The 16,222-nt window shown below is 43.5% G+C and overlaps 1 protein-coding gene across 2 annotated transcripts in view; it reads right to left on the bottom strand.

Annotated features, from left to right (window-relative positions):
- RPRD2 (regulation of nuclear pre-mRNA domain containing 2) overlaps positions 1 to 16,222 on the bottom strand; it is a 50,089-nt gene that overhangs the window by 15,515 nt on the left and 18,352 nt on the right. For both annotated transcript variants that reach the window (XM_074939051.1, XM_074939052.1), the window contains exons 2-3: positions 16,091 to 16,220; positions 268 to 368 (exon numbers count right to left, since the gene is read on the bottom strand). In XM_074939051.1, coding sequence (XP_074795152.1) covers positions 268 to 368; positions 16,091 to 16,220 — 231 coding nt within the window. The remainder of the gene's footprint in view (positions 1 to 267; positions 369 to 16,090; positions 16,221 to 16,222) is intronic.

The raw sequence follows: 16,222 nt of genomic DNA, 5'->3' as shown, positions 1-16,222 counted from the left end.
AATTTACACTATAGATAAAAATTAAAGGATTTAGTATTGGCTTTATTTAAATGGAAGGATTGTCCAACAAATAATTATCACAAAGCTCATTCATATTAACCTACTAGCTTTCCTTTTTATTAATTCCTGCAAATGCAGAAAGAGCAATGAATGCATTTAAACAGTGATTAATGAATGTTTTATTTTATTGACTTCAAACTATTTAACTACTACAAGTACATACTAAATTAGCTTATATGTTAAGAAAGGCAAAAGATAAAGACTTACTTAAAGCTTCTTTTAGTGCCACAATGGTTTCTTCAGGGTATACATTTCTGTCTTCCCAGATTTTAAAGATTCTTTCTATAGATTTAGAGACTGATGGATCCCTGAAAAGAAGGGCATACAATATTAGTGTGTTTTAACACTATAAATTTCCATTATTCTGCAATGGAAAACTATATGCTAGAAGTGTAATCCCAGTGCTAAAGAAAAGCGAATTTCTAAAAGATCTTTGAGATATGTCAGTCTGTCTGTAGGTAAGCCCCAATTCAACAAGATACCTAAGCACACAGGTAACTTTACGCATGAGTAGTCCCATTTAAGTCAAAGGAGCTATTCTTACGCTTAAAATTATGCATGTGCTGAACTTGGGTTAGAGAGGTTAGCACACAGAAAACTAGCAATTCTATCCTGAACACGATAAGGTATTGTCCACATGGGAAAACTGCCTGATATAGCTATTATGGAATAGTTCCCCATGAGGACACACTATTCTGGAATAAAAGTGACTTTTATGGAATAATGAATTACTCTGCTCACAAAATAGAGTAAAAATTCCAGAATAAAATCACTTTTAATCCAAAAATAGTGTCCACGTGGGACTTATTCCAGAATAGTTAAATTACATCAGAATAGTAATTCTGGAATAGCTATACCAGTCAATTCCCTCCATGTAGGCATGGTCTGGTACTATTATTCTCTAGAGCAGTGCTACTTAAAGTGGTAGTCTGCGGACCGGTGCTGGTCCGCAAGCCATCAGTTGCCGGTCTGCGTGCACATTGGAAAAAACAATTGCCGGTCCCCCACATCAGATAGCTTGAGAAGCACTGCTCTAGAGAACTTTAGTCTCAGATCACATATCCTCCTTTCTGTGCCTCTAAGAACCAGTCAGTTTTGGAGATTTTGCAGTTCCACCCATCAGGAACACTGATGTAGGTGGGTAGACATTTTACCACCATCTCACAAGATCAATTCTTTCTCAAGCCAATTGTCTTATCTTGGTAACTTGATTAAAGGGTAAATTGATAGGAAAGTGAAATAACCTACCTACCCACAAATAACTACTCTCAAAGTATACAGATACCACACCTGAGTTAAATTCACACAATTCTCACTATTTAAGTTGTCTCATGGTATCTCTTGTACATGTAGCACGATCAGATCAGTCTCGGCAAAAATACAGTCAAATGTAAAATTACTTTTTGATTCAATGTATTTTGTAATATACATTGTAAGAAAATCCTACTATGCAAATTGAAACAAACAAAAATAAAAATGTGAAATAGACAATTACAAGATTTTAGGGAGCTTTTAGTGTTCCTTAAAACTGACACCTTCCCATTTCTCATAAATGTAAAGGCCATCTTTTAAGACTCAGGTTCAAATTCTGTCAAAAGCATGCCAGGGGAACCTGTTACTTCAATAAAAGCCCCATTTAAGTATCCAAGGGCTGAAGTGGATACTTAATCCAGATCTTGAAAAATCTACTCCCTCACGGTGAGTGGAAACCTTTCCCAGCTGAGTACCACCAACTTCTGCAGAACAGCACTCTCTCTCTCTTTAAATTAAGTTTTGTGGCCCTTACAGTTGAAAAGACAACTTTCCAAATGTGAACAAAATATTAATCTAAATCAGCAGACAGACACCTCCAAGGCCTCCCCAAATTGCAGGCAGACTGACATTAATTGTTTCACAGAGGCTTTCCAAAACTCTGTGGGCCACAGTGAAATTGTCAAGTATTGGCTAAATTTCTTTCTGCCGCTGTTTGTGGGAGTTTAGAGAAGCTGCGTAAATATATGTAGGCACTGGAGCTGTTAATTAGGGCGAAGGAACTAAAATACAGAGGCTGGTGAGGGACAGATTAACAAAGATTCACACCAACACACTTGCAAAAGCTAGAGGAGTTCTGGGGGGAAGCGGGAGAAGACGACGACGAAGAAATGCATCTTCTCTTTTCCAGCAGCAAGAGAGCTCGGAGGGGTAGGCGTCAAATTTCAGATACCTTATTAGTCAGAGGTCACAGAAATAATCCAAGCAGTCTCCTCTTTGGAGGGAGAGGGGATTGGCTTGGTTTTCCACCTGGGACACTTGGGCCCTTCAATTTAACCATCTGGCTATTGTATTTGGTAAATTTTTCTAGGAGACGGGCATGGATGGTTGAGATCAATGGGATAAATTTTAGTAGTAGTATTTTGAACACCCTGGGGGAGAAAAGGGACAGAAAAAATATAGGGAGGGAGTTAAAGAATAACTACTTCGGCAAAGAGAAAGATATAAAGGGGTGGTGGAAAAAGACAGAAAACAGACCCTTTAAATAACTGAAGAAAGGCTACACCAGTATCTATTATAAGATGGAAAGAGTAGAGTGAAGCTCGGAAGGGAAAGAAGGGAACACAAAAACAGGTAGAGTAAATTACATTTTTAGAAGTGTACTAAATAAACTAATATGTTACAATTAAATACAGCACACAAACACAGCATATAGCTGTTATGTTCCCTTCAATGACAGTAGAGATGGCTTGGAGGCCTAGGTATTTTTCTCTAAGGCTAGTAGGCTAAGTCTTCTGGCTGAAGTACTGAGTAATTTTTTTTAAGCCTTAAACTTAAAAGTTGCCCTCTCAGTGACCAAACTGAGATAGCAGGAAAGTGGTCAATGCTGACAGAATTTGCACTTTGAAGAAAAGCACCTGAGATTATCTTAATTTTATTGAATACCTGACCGAAAATATACAGGAGGCATTTTAATCAGGTTTTGAAAGACAAAAAGAAGAACTTCACTTTTTTCTCAGATTCATGAACAATGATTTCTTTAAAATTATGTTCAGCTTTCAAGAGAATTCAGTTTTTAGCAGCGAGAACGCTTCAGACAAAACTTATGAGAGATGGCTTAATATAGCGACTCTGCTTCTTCAGCAATGATATTGTGACAGATTCCCCATTGTTATCAAGAACTATCAGTTGACTCAATGTGATCTGGCTTAACCTGGCCAGGAATCCAATGTTAACATTTAACAAAAATAAAGTCACAGATTTGTCAAGGCCATAAGAAGTTTAGGAGGTCTGGGCCCTCCTCTGTGAGCACAGGAGGGACAAGAATTGGGAGCTTGAAGCCATGTGAAAGGTATAAAATTGCTCTCACAAACAATACTGAGATTTATTTTCTGCAAATTCTCTACACCAGAGAGAAAAATAGGAATTAACTTTAAATGTTAATGGCTTCTCAAGATCCATCCTGAAGCTGTGGTGCAGGCTGGGACTAGACAGCACTCTCTAGGGCTATATATTGACAAACTTGAAACAACACACCCAGAAATAAAAATCCCTCCCCACCTGCCACAATTCCTTGAATCAATACAAAAATGCAGGGATAAACAAAGAGTTCCATAAACATGGGGAAAAGAAAAACAAGTAGTAGCACTAGTCATCAGTCATTAGCCACTACAGGGAGTACTATTCCTTTCAAAGTAACCTTAATTAAAGATCATGTACACAGGCTTCAATGACAAAACAGTAAGAAACCTCAAGTGGCAGCATACGAACCTAGGGCCTGCTCAGCACCTACGTAAAAGCAATTACCCTAGAGAATTTGAGAGATGAGAATAATAAACTGCCTAATTGGAAATACAAACTAATATCAAAGGAACCTTAGAGGCACTTCGCACCACAGCATCTCTCAAAGCTCATTGTAAGTCAGTTAAATCCTACACTCATTACAGAAGTCAACCCACCTCATATTTCAAGATACTCTGTCAGGCAAAACTCTGGCAAAAGGAGTAGCATGCGACACAGTCTATTCAACTGATAACTGGTGTATCTAACTGAACAGGAGTAAAAGTTAACCTACCGCATCCGATGAAGTGAGCTGTAGCTCACGAAAGCTTATGCTCAAATAAATTGGTTAGTCTCTAAGGTGCCACAAGCACTCCTTTTCTTTTTGCGAATACAGATTAACACGGCTGCTACTCTGAAACCTACCACCCTTGGACATTGTAACTCAGGGTATTGTCTACACTACGAAATTAGGTCGAATTTATAGAAGTCGATTTTTAGGAAGCGACTTTATACAGTCGATTGTGTGTGTCCCACTAAGAGCATTAAGTCGGAGGAGTGCGTCCACAGTACCGTGGCTAGCGCAGACTTTCGGAGCGTTGTACTGAGGGTAGCTATCCCACAGTTCCTGCAGTCTCCACTGCCCATTAGAATTCTGGGCTGAGCTGATGGGGCAAAAACATTGTCACAGGTGGTTTTAGGTACATGTCGCCAGTCACCTCTCCCTCCATGAAAACAATGGCAGACAATCGTTTCGCGCCTTTTTTCCGTGAAGCTGCCATACTGCTGTCAGCAGACGGTGCAGTAAGACTGCTAACCGTCGTCATCCACTGCTTCCGCTGCAACTCTGCTCTCCTGCAGACGACATACCACGGCAAGCATGGAGCCCGCTCAGCTCACCACTGCTGTTGTGAGCATTGTAAACACCTTGCGCATTATCCTGCAGCATGTGCAGAACCTGCAAAAGCAGGCGAGGAGGCAACGACAGTGCGATGACGATAGCGATGAGGACATGGACAGACTTCTCTCGAAGCACAGGTCCTGGCAATTTGGACATCATGGTGGTAACGGGGAAGCTTCCTGCCGTGGAATGCAGATTCTAGGTCCGGGAAACAAGCACAGACTGGTGGGACCGCATAGAGTTGCGGGTCTGGGATGATTCCCGGTGGCTGCGAAACTTCTGCATGCGTAAGGGCACTTTTATGGAACTTTGTGACTTGCTTTCCCCTGCCCTGAAGAGTAAGAATACCAAGATGAGAGCAGCCCTCACAGTTGAGAAGCGAGTGGCAAGGGGTACTTTTCAATGGTGCTGCAAGCACTGATGGATCACAAGGGACGTTTCACCGACATCAATGTGGGATGGCCGGGAAGGGTGCATGACGCTCGCATCTTCAGGAACTCTGGTCTGTTTGAACAGTTGCAGGAAGGAACTTACTTCCCAGATCAGAAAATTACCGTTGGAGATGTTGAAATGCCTACAGTTATCCTTGGGGATCCAGCCTACCCCTTAATGCCATGGCTCATGAAGCCATACACAGGCACCCTGGACAGTAGTAAGGAACAGTTCAACTATAGGCCGAGCAAGTGCAGAATGGTGGTAGAATGTGCATTTGGATGTTTAAAAGCACACTGGTGCAGTTTACTGACTAGGTTAGACCTCTGCGAAACCAATATTCCCATTGTTATTGCTGCTTGCTGTGTGCTCCACAATATCTGTGAGAGTAAGGGGGAGATGTTTATGGCGGGGTGGGAGGTGGAGGCAAATCGCCTGGCGGCCGATTACGCACAGCCAGACACCGGAACAATTAGAAGAGCACAGCTGGGCGCCCTGCGCATCAGAGAAGCTTTGAAAACCAGTTTCATGACTGGCCAGGCTATGGTGTGACAGTTCTGTTTGTTTCTCCTTGATGAAAACCCGCCCCCTTGGTTGACTCTACTTCCCTGTAAGCCAACCGACCTCCCCCCTTCGATCACTGCTTTCAGAGGCAATAAAGTCATTATTGTTTCAAAATCATGCATTCTTTATTAATTTATCACATAAACAGGGGGGAAACTTCCAAGGTAGCTTGGGAGGGGTGGGTGAGGACGGAAGCACCGGGTGGGGTGGTGGATGAAGGGCGGAGGGAAGGACAAGGCCACATTACAGTTCAAAACTTATTGAATGCCAGCCTTCTGTTGCTTGGGCGATCCTCTGAGGTGGAGTGGCTGGGTGCCTGTAGCCTCTCCCCCCGCCCCCCGCGTTCTTGGGCATCTGGGTGAGGAGGATATGGAACTTGGGGAGGAGGGCAGGCAGTTATACAGGGGCTGCAGCGGCAGTCTATGCTCCTGCTGCCTTTCCTGCAGCTCCACCAGACACCTGAGCATGTCAGTTTGCTCCCCCATTAGGCTCAGCATTGCATCCTGCCTCCTCTCAGCATGCTCCTCCCTCCTCTCATCATGTTCATTTAACGCTTTCCTGGACTCTACCATTGTTTGCCTCCACGCATTCTGCTGAGCTCTTTCAGTGCGGGATGACTGCATGAGCTCTGAGAACATGTCATCGCAAGTGCATTTTTTTTGCCTTCTAATCTGCGCTAGCCTCTGGGACAGAGATGATAGGGGGAGCGTAGAAACATTTGCAGCTGCAGGAGGAAAAAAGGGAGAGTAGTATTTAAAAAGATACATTTTAGAGAAGAAAGGGAAGACTATTTCACACTAAATCAAGTGATTCACATTACATAGCCCATGTGCTTCACCCCCCCATACCCCATCCGCATGGCTAGTATCAGGGAAGATCCCTCTCAGTGAAACGCAAACAGCTCAGCATGAATGGGCCTCCCCCCACCGCATGGCAAAGGCTTTTAGAGTACCTCCAAGAGAGCTTCATGTAGATATCCCTGGAGGGTTTCCGCTCCATCCCCAGACACATTAACAGACTTTTCCAGTAGCTATACTGGCCGCAAATACATCCCAAGTCTTCAGGGCAAATTAATCATGAAACATGCTTACTTTTAAGCCCTGTATTATATTTACAAAGGTACACTCACCAGAGGTGCCTTCTCTGGCTTCATGGTCCGGCAGCCATGGGAGGGTTGGGAGGGTATTGGCTCCAGGGTGATGAACAGTTCCTGGCTGCCAGGGAGAAGGGATTCTCCGCTTGCCTGCTGTGTGCTATGCTCCTCCTCCTCATCCACAAAATCCTCATCCCTGTTGCGTGAGACTCCCCACTTGCAGGTGTCCACGGACAGTGGAGGAGTAGTGGTAGGGGGCCCCCCCTAGAATTGCATGCAGCTCTTCATAGAAGCGGCATAAATGGGGCTCTGACCCGGAGTGACCGTTTGCATCCTTTGTTTTTTGGTAGGCTTGCCTCAGCTCCTTAACTTTCACGCGGCACTGCTGTGTGTCCCTGTTGTAGCCTCTGTCCATCATGCCCTTGGAGATTTTGGCAAATATATTGGCATTTCATCTTTTGGAACGGAGTTCTGCCTGCACGGATTCTTCTCCCCATACAGCGATCAGATCCAGTACCTCCCGTTCGGTCCATGCTGGAGCTCTTTTGAGATTCTGGGACTCCATGGTCACCTGTGCTGATCAGCTTGCCACGCTGGCCAAACAGGAAATGAAATTCAAATGTTCCCGTGGCTTTTCCTGTCTATCTGGCCAGTGCATCTGAGTTGAGAGTGCTGTCCAGAGCAGTCACTATGGAGCACTCTGGGATAGCTCCCGGAGGCCAATACCGTCGAATTGCATCCACACTACCACAAATTCGACCCAGTGAGGTCGATTTTAGTGCTAAATCCCGCACCAGGGAGGAGTACAGAAATTGATTTTAAGAGCCCTTTAAGTTGACAAAACAGGCTTGGTCGTGTGGACGGGGGCAGGGTTAAATCGACCTAATGCTCCTAAATTCAACCTAAACTCATAGTGTAGACCAGGGCTTAGTGATAGTGGGTAGTTTCTCAGGAAATGGGATGATGCATTTTCAGTATCTTTTGATGGGTATTAAACTGACAGGGAGAAGCTGGTTGGAAACAGACTCAGTTTGAGAAAGATAGTGCTGGTTTACAGTTTGAGAGGTTATGATGGGATTATGCTGGGGGTCTTGGAAGTCTAAAGAAATCTTTGTAGAGTGATATGTTGAATCTCACTCATCAAACCTAGAAAGGCACAGAACTGCATTCTTACAAATACAAGAGATGAAGGAAAGGTCTGCAAGAGTATGTCAACACAGCAAAGAAAAACCCGTGGCTAGCCTGTGCCAGCAAACTCAGGCTTCGGCTCCAGCCTGAGCCAGAACTCTACACACCAGTAAAACAGCCCCAGAGCTCAAATCAGCTGGCATAGGCCAGCCACAAGTTTTTCTTTGCTGTGTAGACATCCCCAAGGGTACATCTACATTGCAATAAAAAAGACACAGCATGAAGTCTCAGAGCACACATCAACTGACTCAAGCCCACGGGACACAGCAGTGTAGACGTTCAGCCTCAGGCTGTATCCTGGACTGAGGCTCTCCCCCATTATGGGGTCTGAGAGCCCAGGCTCCAGCCCAAGAATCTACACTGCAATTTTTTGACCAGCAACCTGAGTCCCACAAGTTTGAAGAAAAGGAGTACTTGTGGCACCTTAGAGACTAACCAATTTATTTGAGCATCGGATGCATCCGATGAAGTGAGCTGTAGCTCACGAAAGCTTATGCTCAAATAAATTGGTTAGTCTCTAAGGTGCCACAAGTACTCCTTTTCTTTTTGCGAATACAGACTAACACGGCTGTTACTCTGAAATCTGCCACAAGTTTGAGTCAGCTGACTCAGGTCAGCTGCAGGTCTTTTACTGCAGTATAGACATACTCCAAGATACGTAAATTAAGGAGCGGACAAACCAAGTTACCCTGACATACAGCACTGGGAGAGGATGGAAGTAGTGAAGAGTGAATTCATTTCCCTAATTTAGCTACTGCCTTTATAGATGGTTTTATGGGTTCCCCCCCATCTTTTATTAATATCCATATATGTTCTCCCTCATTTTCTTATGTAATTAGTGTTCCTGCAAGTTCAATATTTTCCTTAATGTTGATGTATATGAATATTTTTGTTAGTTTCAACTTCCCCTTGTGGCCAGCTACATTCAACTATAAGAGAATGAGTAGCCTAACTATGATCTGTCCCCAAACTCAAGCTGCGTTTAACCATTAGCCATCTGATAGTTTCCACTCTACCCGGAAGACACACAACATAGCTTATGGTGCTACTATTTTTATAACCATCCTCTTTAAGAACTACTTTGTTACGTGTAGATTCTGCAACTGACATGTCTGTTACAAGCAGGTCAAAAAGGTGCTACACTTAACTGAGTACAAGATAATTTGAAGGATAAATAGGGTTAAGCTGGCACCATCTGGCGAAGTGCCAATTTTAAATTTATGTTATGCTACCAATAAATACTACCTATATTACTAAAAGTGTTTAATACAGACATTTAATGATGCAGAAGTTAGACAGCATCTATTTTATTGCATTTTCATTTCTCTTTCATTCCTCTTCTGCTATACAACATACGTTAAAGCTGTAAAATTTGACTTTTTGAAGTTAAACACTGCATTATTGAAATATGAAATTAGTTTACTATTTCTGATCACAGGAAACTAACATTCAGAGCCAACAGAGTTGTAGGAACAGCATAAATGAAAGGGACATTAATAAACTATGCCACTGCTACAATGATCAGAACGCCCTACAGGACACCTTTCAAGATCCATGGATCCTACACATGCCCCAATAACAACTATGTGGGTGTGACCAGACATTCATTACGCTCTCGAATGAACTCACACAGGAAGATGATAAAAGACAAAAACACTATCACTTTTCACAAAGCAACTACTCTACATCTGATCTACCAGTCCTCATCCACAAAGGAAACCTGCACACTTCAAAAGATGCGCCTGGGAGCTTAAATTCATTCCTCTGTAACAATCTTTTTTCATCCTGACTGTGCGTGTTAATGGGCCTATGGGGTTTTAACAGGCCTCTACTTTGAATTGTCCCTTACAATGTGCTAACTTTTATGTTAAACAATCTGTTCCACCGTGTGTTTTCCTGTGACATTGGGAGTACCTTTCCCAGACCTGAAGAGCTCGGTGTAACTCGAAAGCTTGTCTCTCCCACCAATAGAAGCTGGTGCAGTAAAAGATATCACCTCACCCACTGGGTCCCAGTGAAGCTCTGCGTCTATAAAACTTGTGTCCTATTGGAAGGAAACATCATTTCTGACAATTCTATACTGCCACGAAGACAGGTACATCTGTCTGTTGAAAGTTTTACTCATTCAATTGCCTGGAGTGAATAACGTTTTTGACAGATGATTAAAATATAACTAATTATTATCACGGTATAGGTGGGAGAGTAAAGTTTGTGCCTGGGCTGGTAAATACATACATTTTCATCATAAGAAAGAACCATAAATATTAAAATTACATGCCCAAAAAAACAGTGTTTATACAGAATTAAAGTAACCCACTAGTGCCTCATATCCTTCCAAAATGTGGAAAGTTGGTAAACTTAACCCTCTAAAACCCAGAAAATATAAAGTTAAGGTACATGCTAATCCTGCAACGCAATCTTAACTGCCCCAGAGAGCAGGCAATAACCACTGGGAATGCTTCATTAAGTGATGAAAAGGTTATCCAATTACCAATGGAAGTGATGGATTCTCCATCTCTTGATGTCTTCAAATCAAGACTGGATAGCTTACTGGAAGATGCTTTAATCTATTACAAGCCATTAAGCTCAATACAGGAGTAACTAGATGAAATTCTCCAGCCTGTGTTACGCAGGAGGTCAGATTAAATCACATAATGGTCCCTTTTGGACTTAAAAATCTATGAATATACAAAAAAACCCACAGTATGAGGAAGGACTAAGAGAACATGCAATTGTTTGTTTTCCACAGATTTGAATTCCAGCATTTATATGCACGCACTCCAGCTGCACCCACTTTATTAGGTGTAGCTGTATTGAACAGTGGGGGTTAGCTGGAGCAGTTTGGCAGAGCTGTGGCTGCAACATGGAAAGTTGCATGTTACCTTGAGAGAGTAAGTATGCCTCATTTCTGCACATAATTTTGTAGGCTGTGTCTTTAGCACGGCACAAGAGTGTCTTCTTGCCATGGGATTGTCACCAGTCTGGTGGCAGACATGACAGTGGTCTGCATGGCTAAATGACGGACAAACGAAGGAGATGTCTCAGAAGGAATCCTCAAGGCAAGGGTGAAGGGGTAGTAACATTTAGTAAGTCTGAAGTGGAATAGGTTCAGTGTTTAAGTGCAGGCCCGATGCAGGGCCTCCTGTTTGCTATGCCTGACCTAACTCAAGATTTGTCTTAGCAAAGAGAAGCTGTAATACTGTCATACAGTGCTCATTTGCTCTGTCTCCAAAGCATTAGGTAGCATCTGTGAGTGCAGAATGCTAGTATTCCTGTTACTGGGATTCTGGGACACTGCTCAGAGACGGCCCGAGTTAAGGTTTGGTCTACACCTATAACTTAGGTCGACCTAGCTACATTGTTCAGGGGTGTGAAAAAAATCACACACACCCAAGACACATAATTAAGATGACTTAAGCTCCGGTACAGACACTGCTAGATTTACGGAAGAATTCTTCCATCGATCTAGCTACCACCTCTTGGGGGGTGGATTAACTAGAATCATGGAAAAACCCCTTCTATAGCAAGGGTCTCCACTACGGCGCTGCTTCACCAGTGCAGCATCTGTACTGCAGACATACCCTAAATTAGGTTGCATTATAGGGGATGGAGAATACCTTAACTTTATACTTCCTGATTTTCAGACGTTTAAATTTAGCCACTTTTCACATTCGGGAAGGACATGAGGCACCTTTTATATTTCCTTGGGTTTTGTTTTTTAATAATATCTCTGTTCCCGACCCCCTCCCCATGTACAACAGCCCACCTCTCCCCATCCACTGCCTCTGGCTCCTTGGTAACGATTACTCCATTGACAGAATGCACTGGCTGCCTGTTAGTCCCTTTATTGCCCCTGCATTGTCTCCCGTCTCTGTCTATCCAGCACTGCTTGGTTCTCCCTGCTCAGCCCTTCTCCCCACAGAGAGGCAGGTGTTAGCAGGGGACCCACAGGCCAAGGAGAGGAGATGTAGGAACAGTGTAGTGGCTAGCATGTAGTATGTGGGGACACTTTTTGAAGCGGGGGGAAGACAAAAAGAGATCTGGATGTGGGAATTTGTGAGGGACAAAGATGAAACCTCCCCAGCACAGCTCTGATTCCTTCTTTTTCACACATTCTTTCAAGTACTATTCCAACACACACAACTCCCCCCGCACACACACACAATCCCTCATTGTTCTGATCATCCATATTCCTTCCAAATTGTTCCGACTCCCCCCACCACTGCTCCAACATTCCCATCATCACAACTACAAGCTCTGATGACCCCCATACCCTGCTGCTCTGAACCCTCTCCCTCAAACACACAACTTTCAGCTCCCCAGCACCAGCTCCACCATCTTCCTTGTCACTCCATGCCCCTGTGTAAGCATGGAGGAGTTGCAGAAGGTGGTGTGGCTGTGAGGAGTAAGAGTATAATCTAGGGGCAGGAAAACGAAGATGCAGAGTCCTCATGCCAAATCTGGGACAAGGGTATCAAGCACAGGCTCGGCACATCCGTCTGCAGCATAGAAGCAACAGAGACATTTGAAGTGGCCCATTCATCTCAGTGAGGTGTCCTCAGATGACTGGGAACACCCCATGGAGGCGAATACAGCTTGAAACAATAGCTCAGAGAAGTGAGAGTTATCCCATTCATCTCAGTGGATGTTCTTATCCCCTCTCCCTTGTATATGTAGTATCCAGGCTCTCACACAGGGGGCAGGAAGAGCGCTTAAGAGCTTGCCAAGAGAGGCAGGGCTCTGGATAAATTGACTCTCATATAAGGCAGGGTCCCCCGATCCCAGATCCACACACAGGGAGGCAAGGACCCCCCTCCCCAGATCCCAGCTTACCTTGGGGCAGGGAGATAGGCTCAGACCTCCCCAGGAAGCAGGACCCTCCTGAGATCCTTGCTCACGCAAATGGGGGGGCCTACCCTCCCGAGGGCTGGGGGTCCCTGCTGCCCCATCCCCCACTTTTGTTTGAGGCACATCCCTCTCCAGCCCCCTGCCACAGAGAGAGAGGGCTATGAATCTCCCACCAAGACTCAAACCAGCCTGGGGGGCAGGGTAGCTTCAAATGGGATGGGGAAAATGTGGGGCTGACAGTCCCGACTTCTGCAGTGATACACCCCCATGTTGCCCCTCTCTCAGCCCCCCCCACTCCCATTTATCCTCCTCCCCTTGCCACAGCTCCAAATGTCCCATCTTCATCCCCTAGTTCCCCCCATCCTCTCCTTGCACACACAATCCCCACACCCCTTGCACTGCTCTAACCCCCTCGCAACATTAATCTGACTCCCCCCCATATTCCCTAGCAGCCCATGCTGGAGGGGCTATGTTTCAGGAACCCCTTGACCAAATGACGCAGCAACTAGCTCTCCTTTGATCTCATGCAGTCCCATTGTTCAGGAAACAAGATCACATCCTCAATGCTTTCTAGAGTCTATCTTCCCTCTATTTAATGCTAATTTCCTTGCCAAATGAGATATCAGGGCACTTTAAAAGATCACTCAAACCAGAATCTTTGGTCTCAAGACAAAATGTGCAAAAAGTTGCCCCTGCAGAATGCAGGCAGAGAGCAAAGAATGTGTGTAAGACACACTCTGAAAACTGCCCAGGGTAGAATTCATACTCATGGTATGGGTACAGCTCAGGTTCAGTGACCACAGCATGTCACCCAGTTACTTTTACAACAGACTACCTGGAAACCCTTTTTCTTCAACAGTCCCCTAATCTTGCTAAACATACTCATTTCACTCTTTTAGGCATGTGCTGACCTGGGGTATCTAACTTAACCCTGAATAACTGTTTCAATATTTCTAAGGGATAGTGGGAGCCATGCACAAGCTGATATAAATCCTGAGCAACTGAGATCAGTTTGGAGGAGATTAGAGCCATAGCGTGCACCAAAGGTGTGCGTGCACACAAAAAAAAAGTTTGAACGAGATGATTTTGTAAAATGCTATTTTGGGGGTGGGGGGTGGTATCTTGGAAACCCCTTGCTTGAATTACCTCAAATTTGAATCACTAACACACACACTCCTGAGGCAGAACAAATTTCAAGATAATTCAAGTCAGCATATGGCTTTTAGAACATTTAGGATAGTCCGTCTAAGTAGAAAGCTATTGCTCTGCTATAATATTAAAAAAGTGGATTAAAAAACACATTCCCCAAAGTGAATGCACCACAAATATATCCTCAAAAGCTTTGTCATGTTTTTTAAACCGTAGCATTTGAGTTTGTAACATAACTGAAACGCACTCTGGAGAAAAGATAGTCTTGTGGTTAAGGCACAGAGGTCAAGTTTTATTCTTGCCTCTACAACAGACATCTGGTATGATCTTGGCATTCGAGTCACTTAAGCTCACTTTACTACTTTCCACATGTGTAAAAATGAAGACAGCATTTCTTTGCTTCTTCACAGAGACAGAGTACCATTAAATAAAACACTAATGAAAAGATGTAGTTAAAAGCAAGATGGAAACTCTCCAATAAAAGTTAAAACAACTCCCCGGCGCCTGCCTCTCTCTCTCACATGGCATTCCACACTAAATGGTTGCTTTGTCTCGGAGCAGATAAGCAGCCGGCTGCCAGAAACGGAGCTTTCAAACGGCATATCTGCATTCCTACAGCGAGTTCAAAACAATGAGAAAGCTGGCCACTTGACTTAAGGGGATTATGGGACGTTTCCGGAGGCTGATCAGAGTGCAGTAATGTGACACCTTGTCCACACTGGCGCCGCAGCACTCCAGCGGGGGGCGCAGCAAACGTTATTCCACTCGCCGAGGTGGAGTATCAGCGGCGCTGCAGCCTTTGAGTCAGAGCGTTCTACGTGCCTTGCCAGTGTGGACAGGGAGTGAGCTAGTGTTCCTGGGGCTCCTTTATTGAGCTGTAACTCACAAGTGTAGCCAAGCCCTTAGTCTTGAGGAAAGAAGACCGGAGGGGGAAGACGGGGGGAGACACACACCACGTGATAATAATTGTCAAATATGTTAAGAGCTATTATGAAGAGGATAGTGATCAATTGTTCCCATGTCCATTGATGGTAAGACAAGCAGCAATGCACTTCATCTCCAGCAATGAAGATTTAGAAAAAATCTTTCCAACTGTAAGGATAGTTAAATACTGGAATAGGGAGGTTATGGATAGAGCCCTGCACAGATACAAAATTTGTATCCGCATTCAATCTGCAAAAATGGTCCATGGATATAAAGTGGATAACCACAGACTTGCAGGGTTCTAGTTTTGGAATTGCCCGCACTGGAGGTTTTTCAGAACAGATTAAGCAAACATCTGTCACTGATGGTCTAGGTATCCATGATCCTGTTTCAACATGAGGGGGTAGACTAAATTGACCTCTTGAGGTCCCTTCCAGGCCTACATTTCTATGAAAGACTTTTAAACCCTTAAGAACACTTTAAGTACAGCAGCATATATAGGTTAAGATAAAAAATGTGAAAATAAGGTGAAGAGCAGGATGAAAGCACAGAAATCAAGGAGACAGAAGGCAAAATAAGAGAAAGTGTTGTAATTAATATGACTTTAGCAAAACAAATCCTCTCAGTCTTCCTTCACAACATTTTTAGTTTTTTTTCGAAAGCACGGTCTTTGAAACAGAGAAGGGAGCATAAAAAAGTAACCTTGACAGACAAATCAAAGCCCTCAAATTATACCTTATTTACATAGTGCATACAGAATATTAGGTGCTTTACAGATAATTTCTTCATGTTTCACTTCACCAGTCAGACACTTCATATCATTAAAAAAAGTTTCATACAGTTTAAGAACTTCCATAAAGCCAAATATACACTCCCTTCTATTCCCGTCCCACATCAAGATCCTCAATTGGCATAGCTGTGTTTATATCCCCTCCAGCAGATGATTTTTTTAATCAATAAAAACAATGTTCTAATGCAAGAGATTCTGTTTTTTGCAAATGTGAATGCACCGATGTGTGCATTAATAATCTTAAAAAATGGGACAATTTATTGAGTAAATAAGAAGACACCTTTGAAATATTTCTAACACTTCTATATAGCTTGATCTGTCAGGGCAAACACAAGTAAATTCACATTTTTGAGCTATTAATCCACAAACAAACAAACAACATATCACTTACTTAACTAATGCAGCTGCTTCAGGAAGCACTTCTGCAAATGTATCCCGAAATACAATTGCGTTTTTTCTTTTACAGTTCTGTATGACATCATTGGCCAGGTAAAATAGATTCAATCGATGAGGAAAAGCAGCT

Source organism: Natator depressus, chromosome 24, assembly GCF_965152275.1.
Source record: "Natator depressus isolate rNatDep1 chromosome 24, rNatDep2.hap1, whole genome shotgun sequence".
NCBI lineage: Eukaryota > Metazoa > Chordata > Testudines > Cheloniidae > Natator > Natator depressus.
This window is presented reverse-complemented; position numbering and strand designations above follow the sequence as displayed.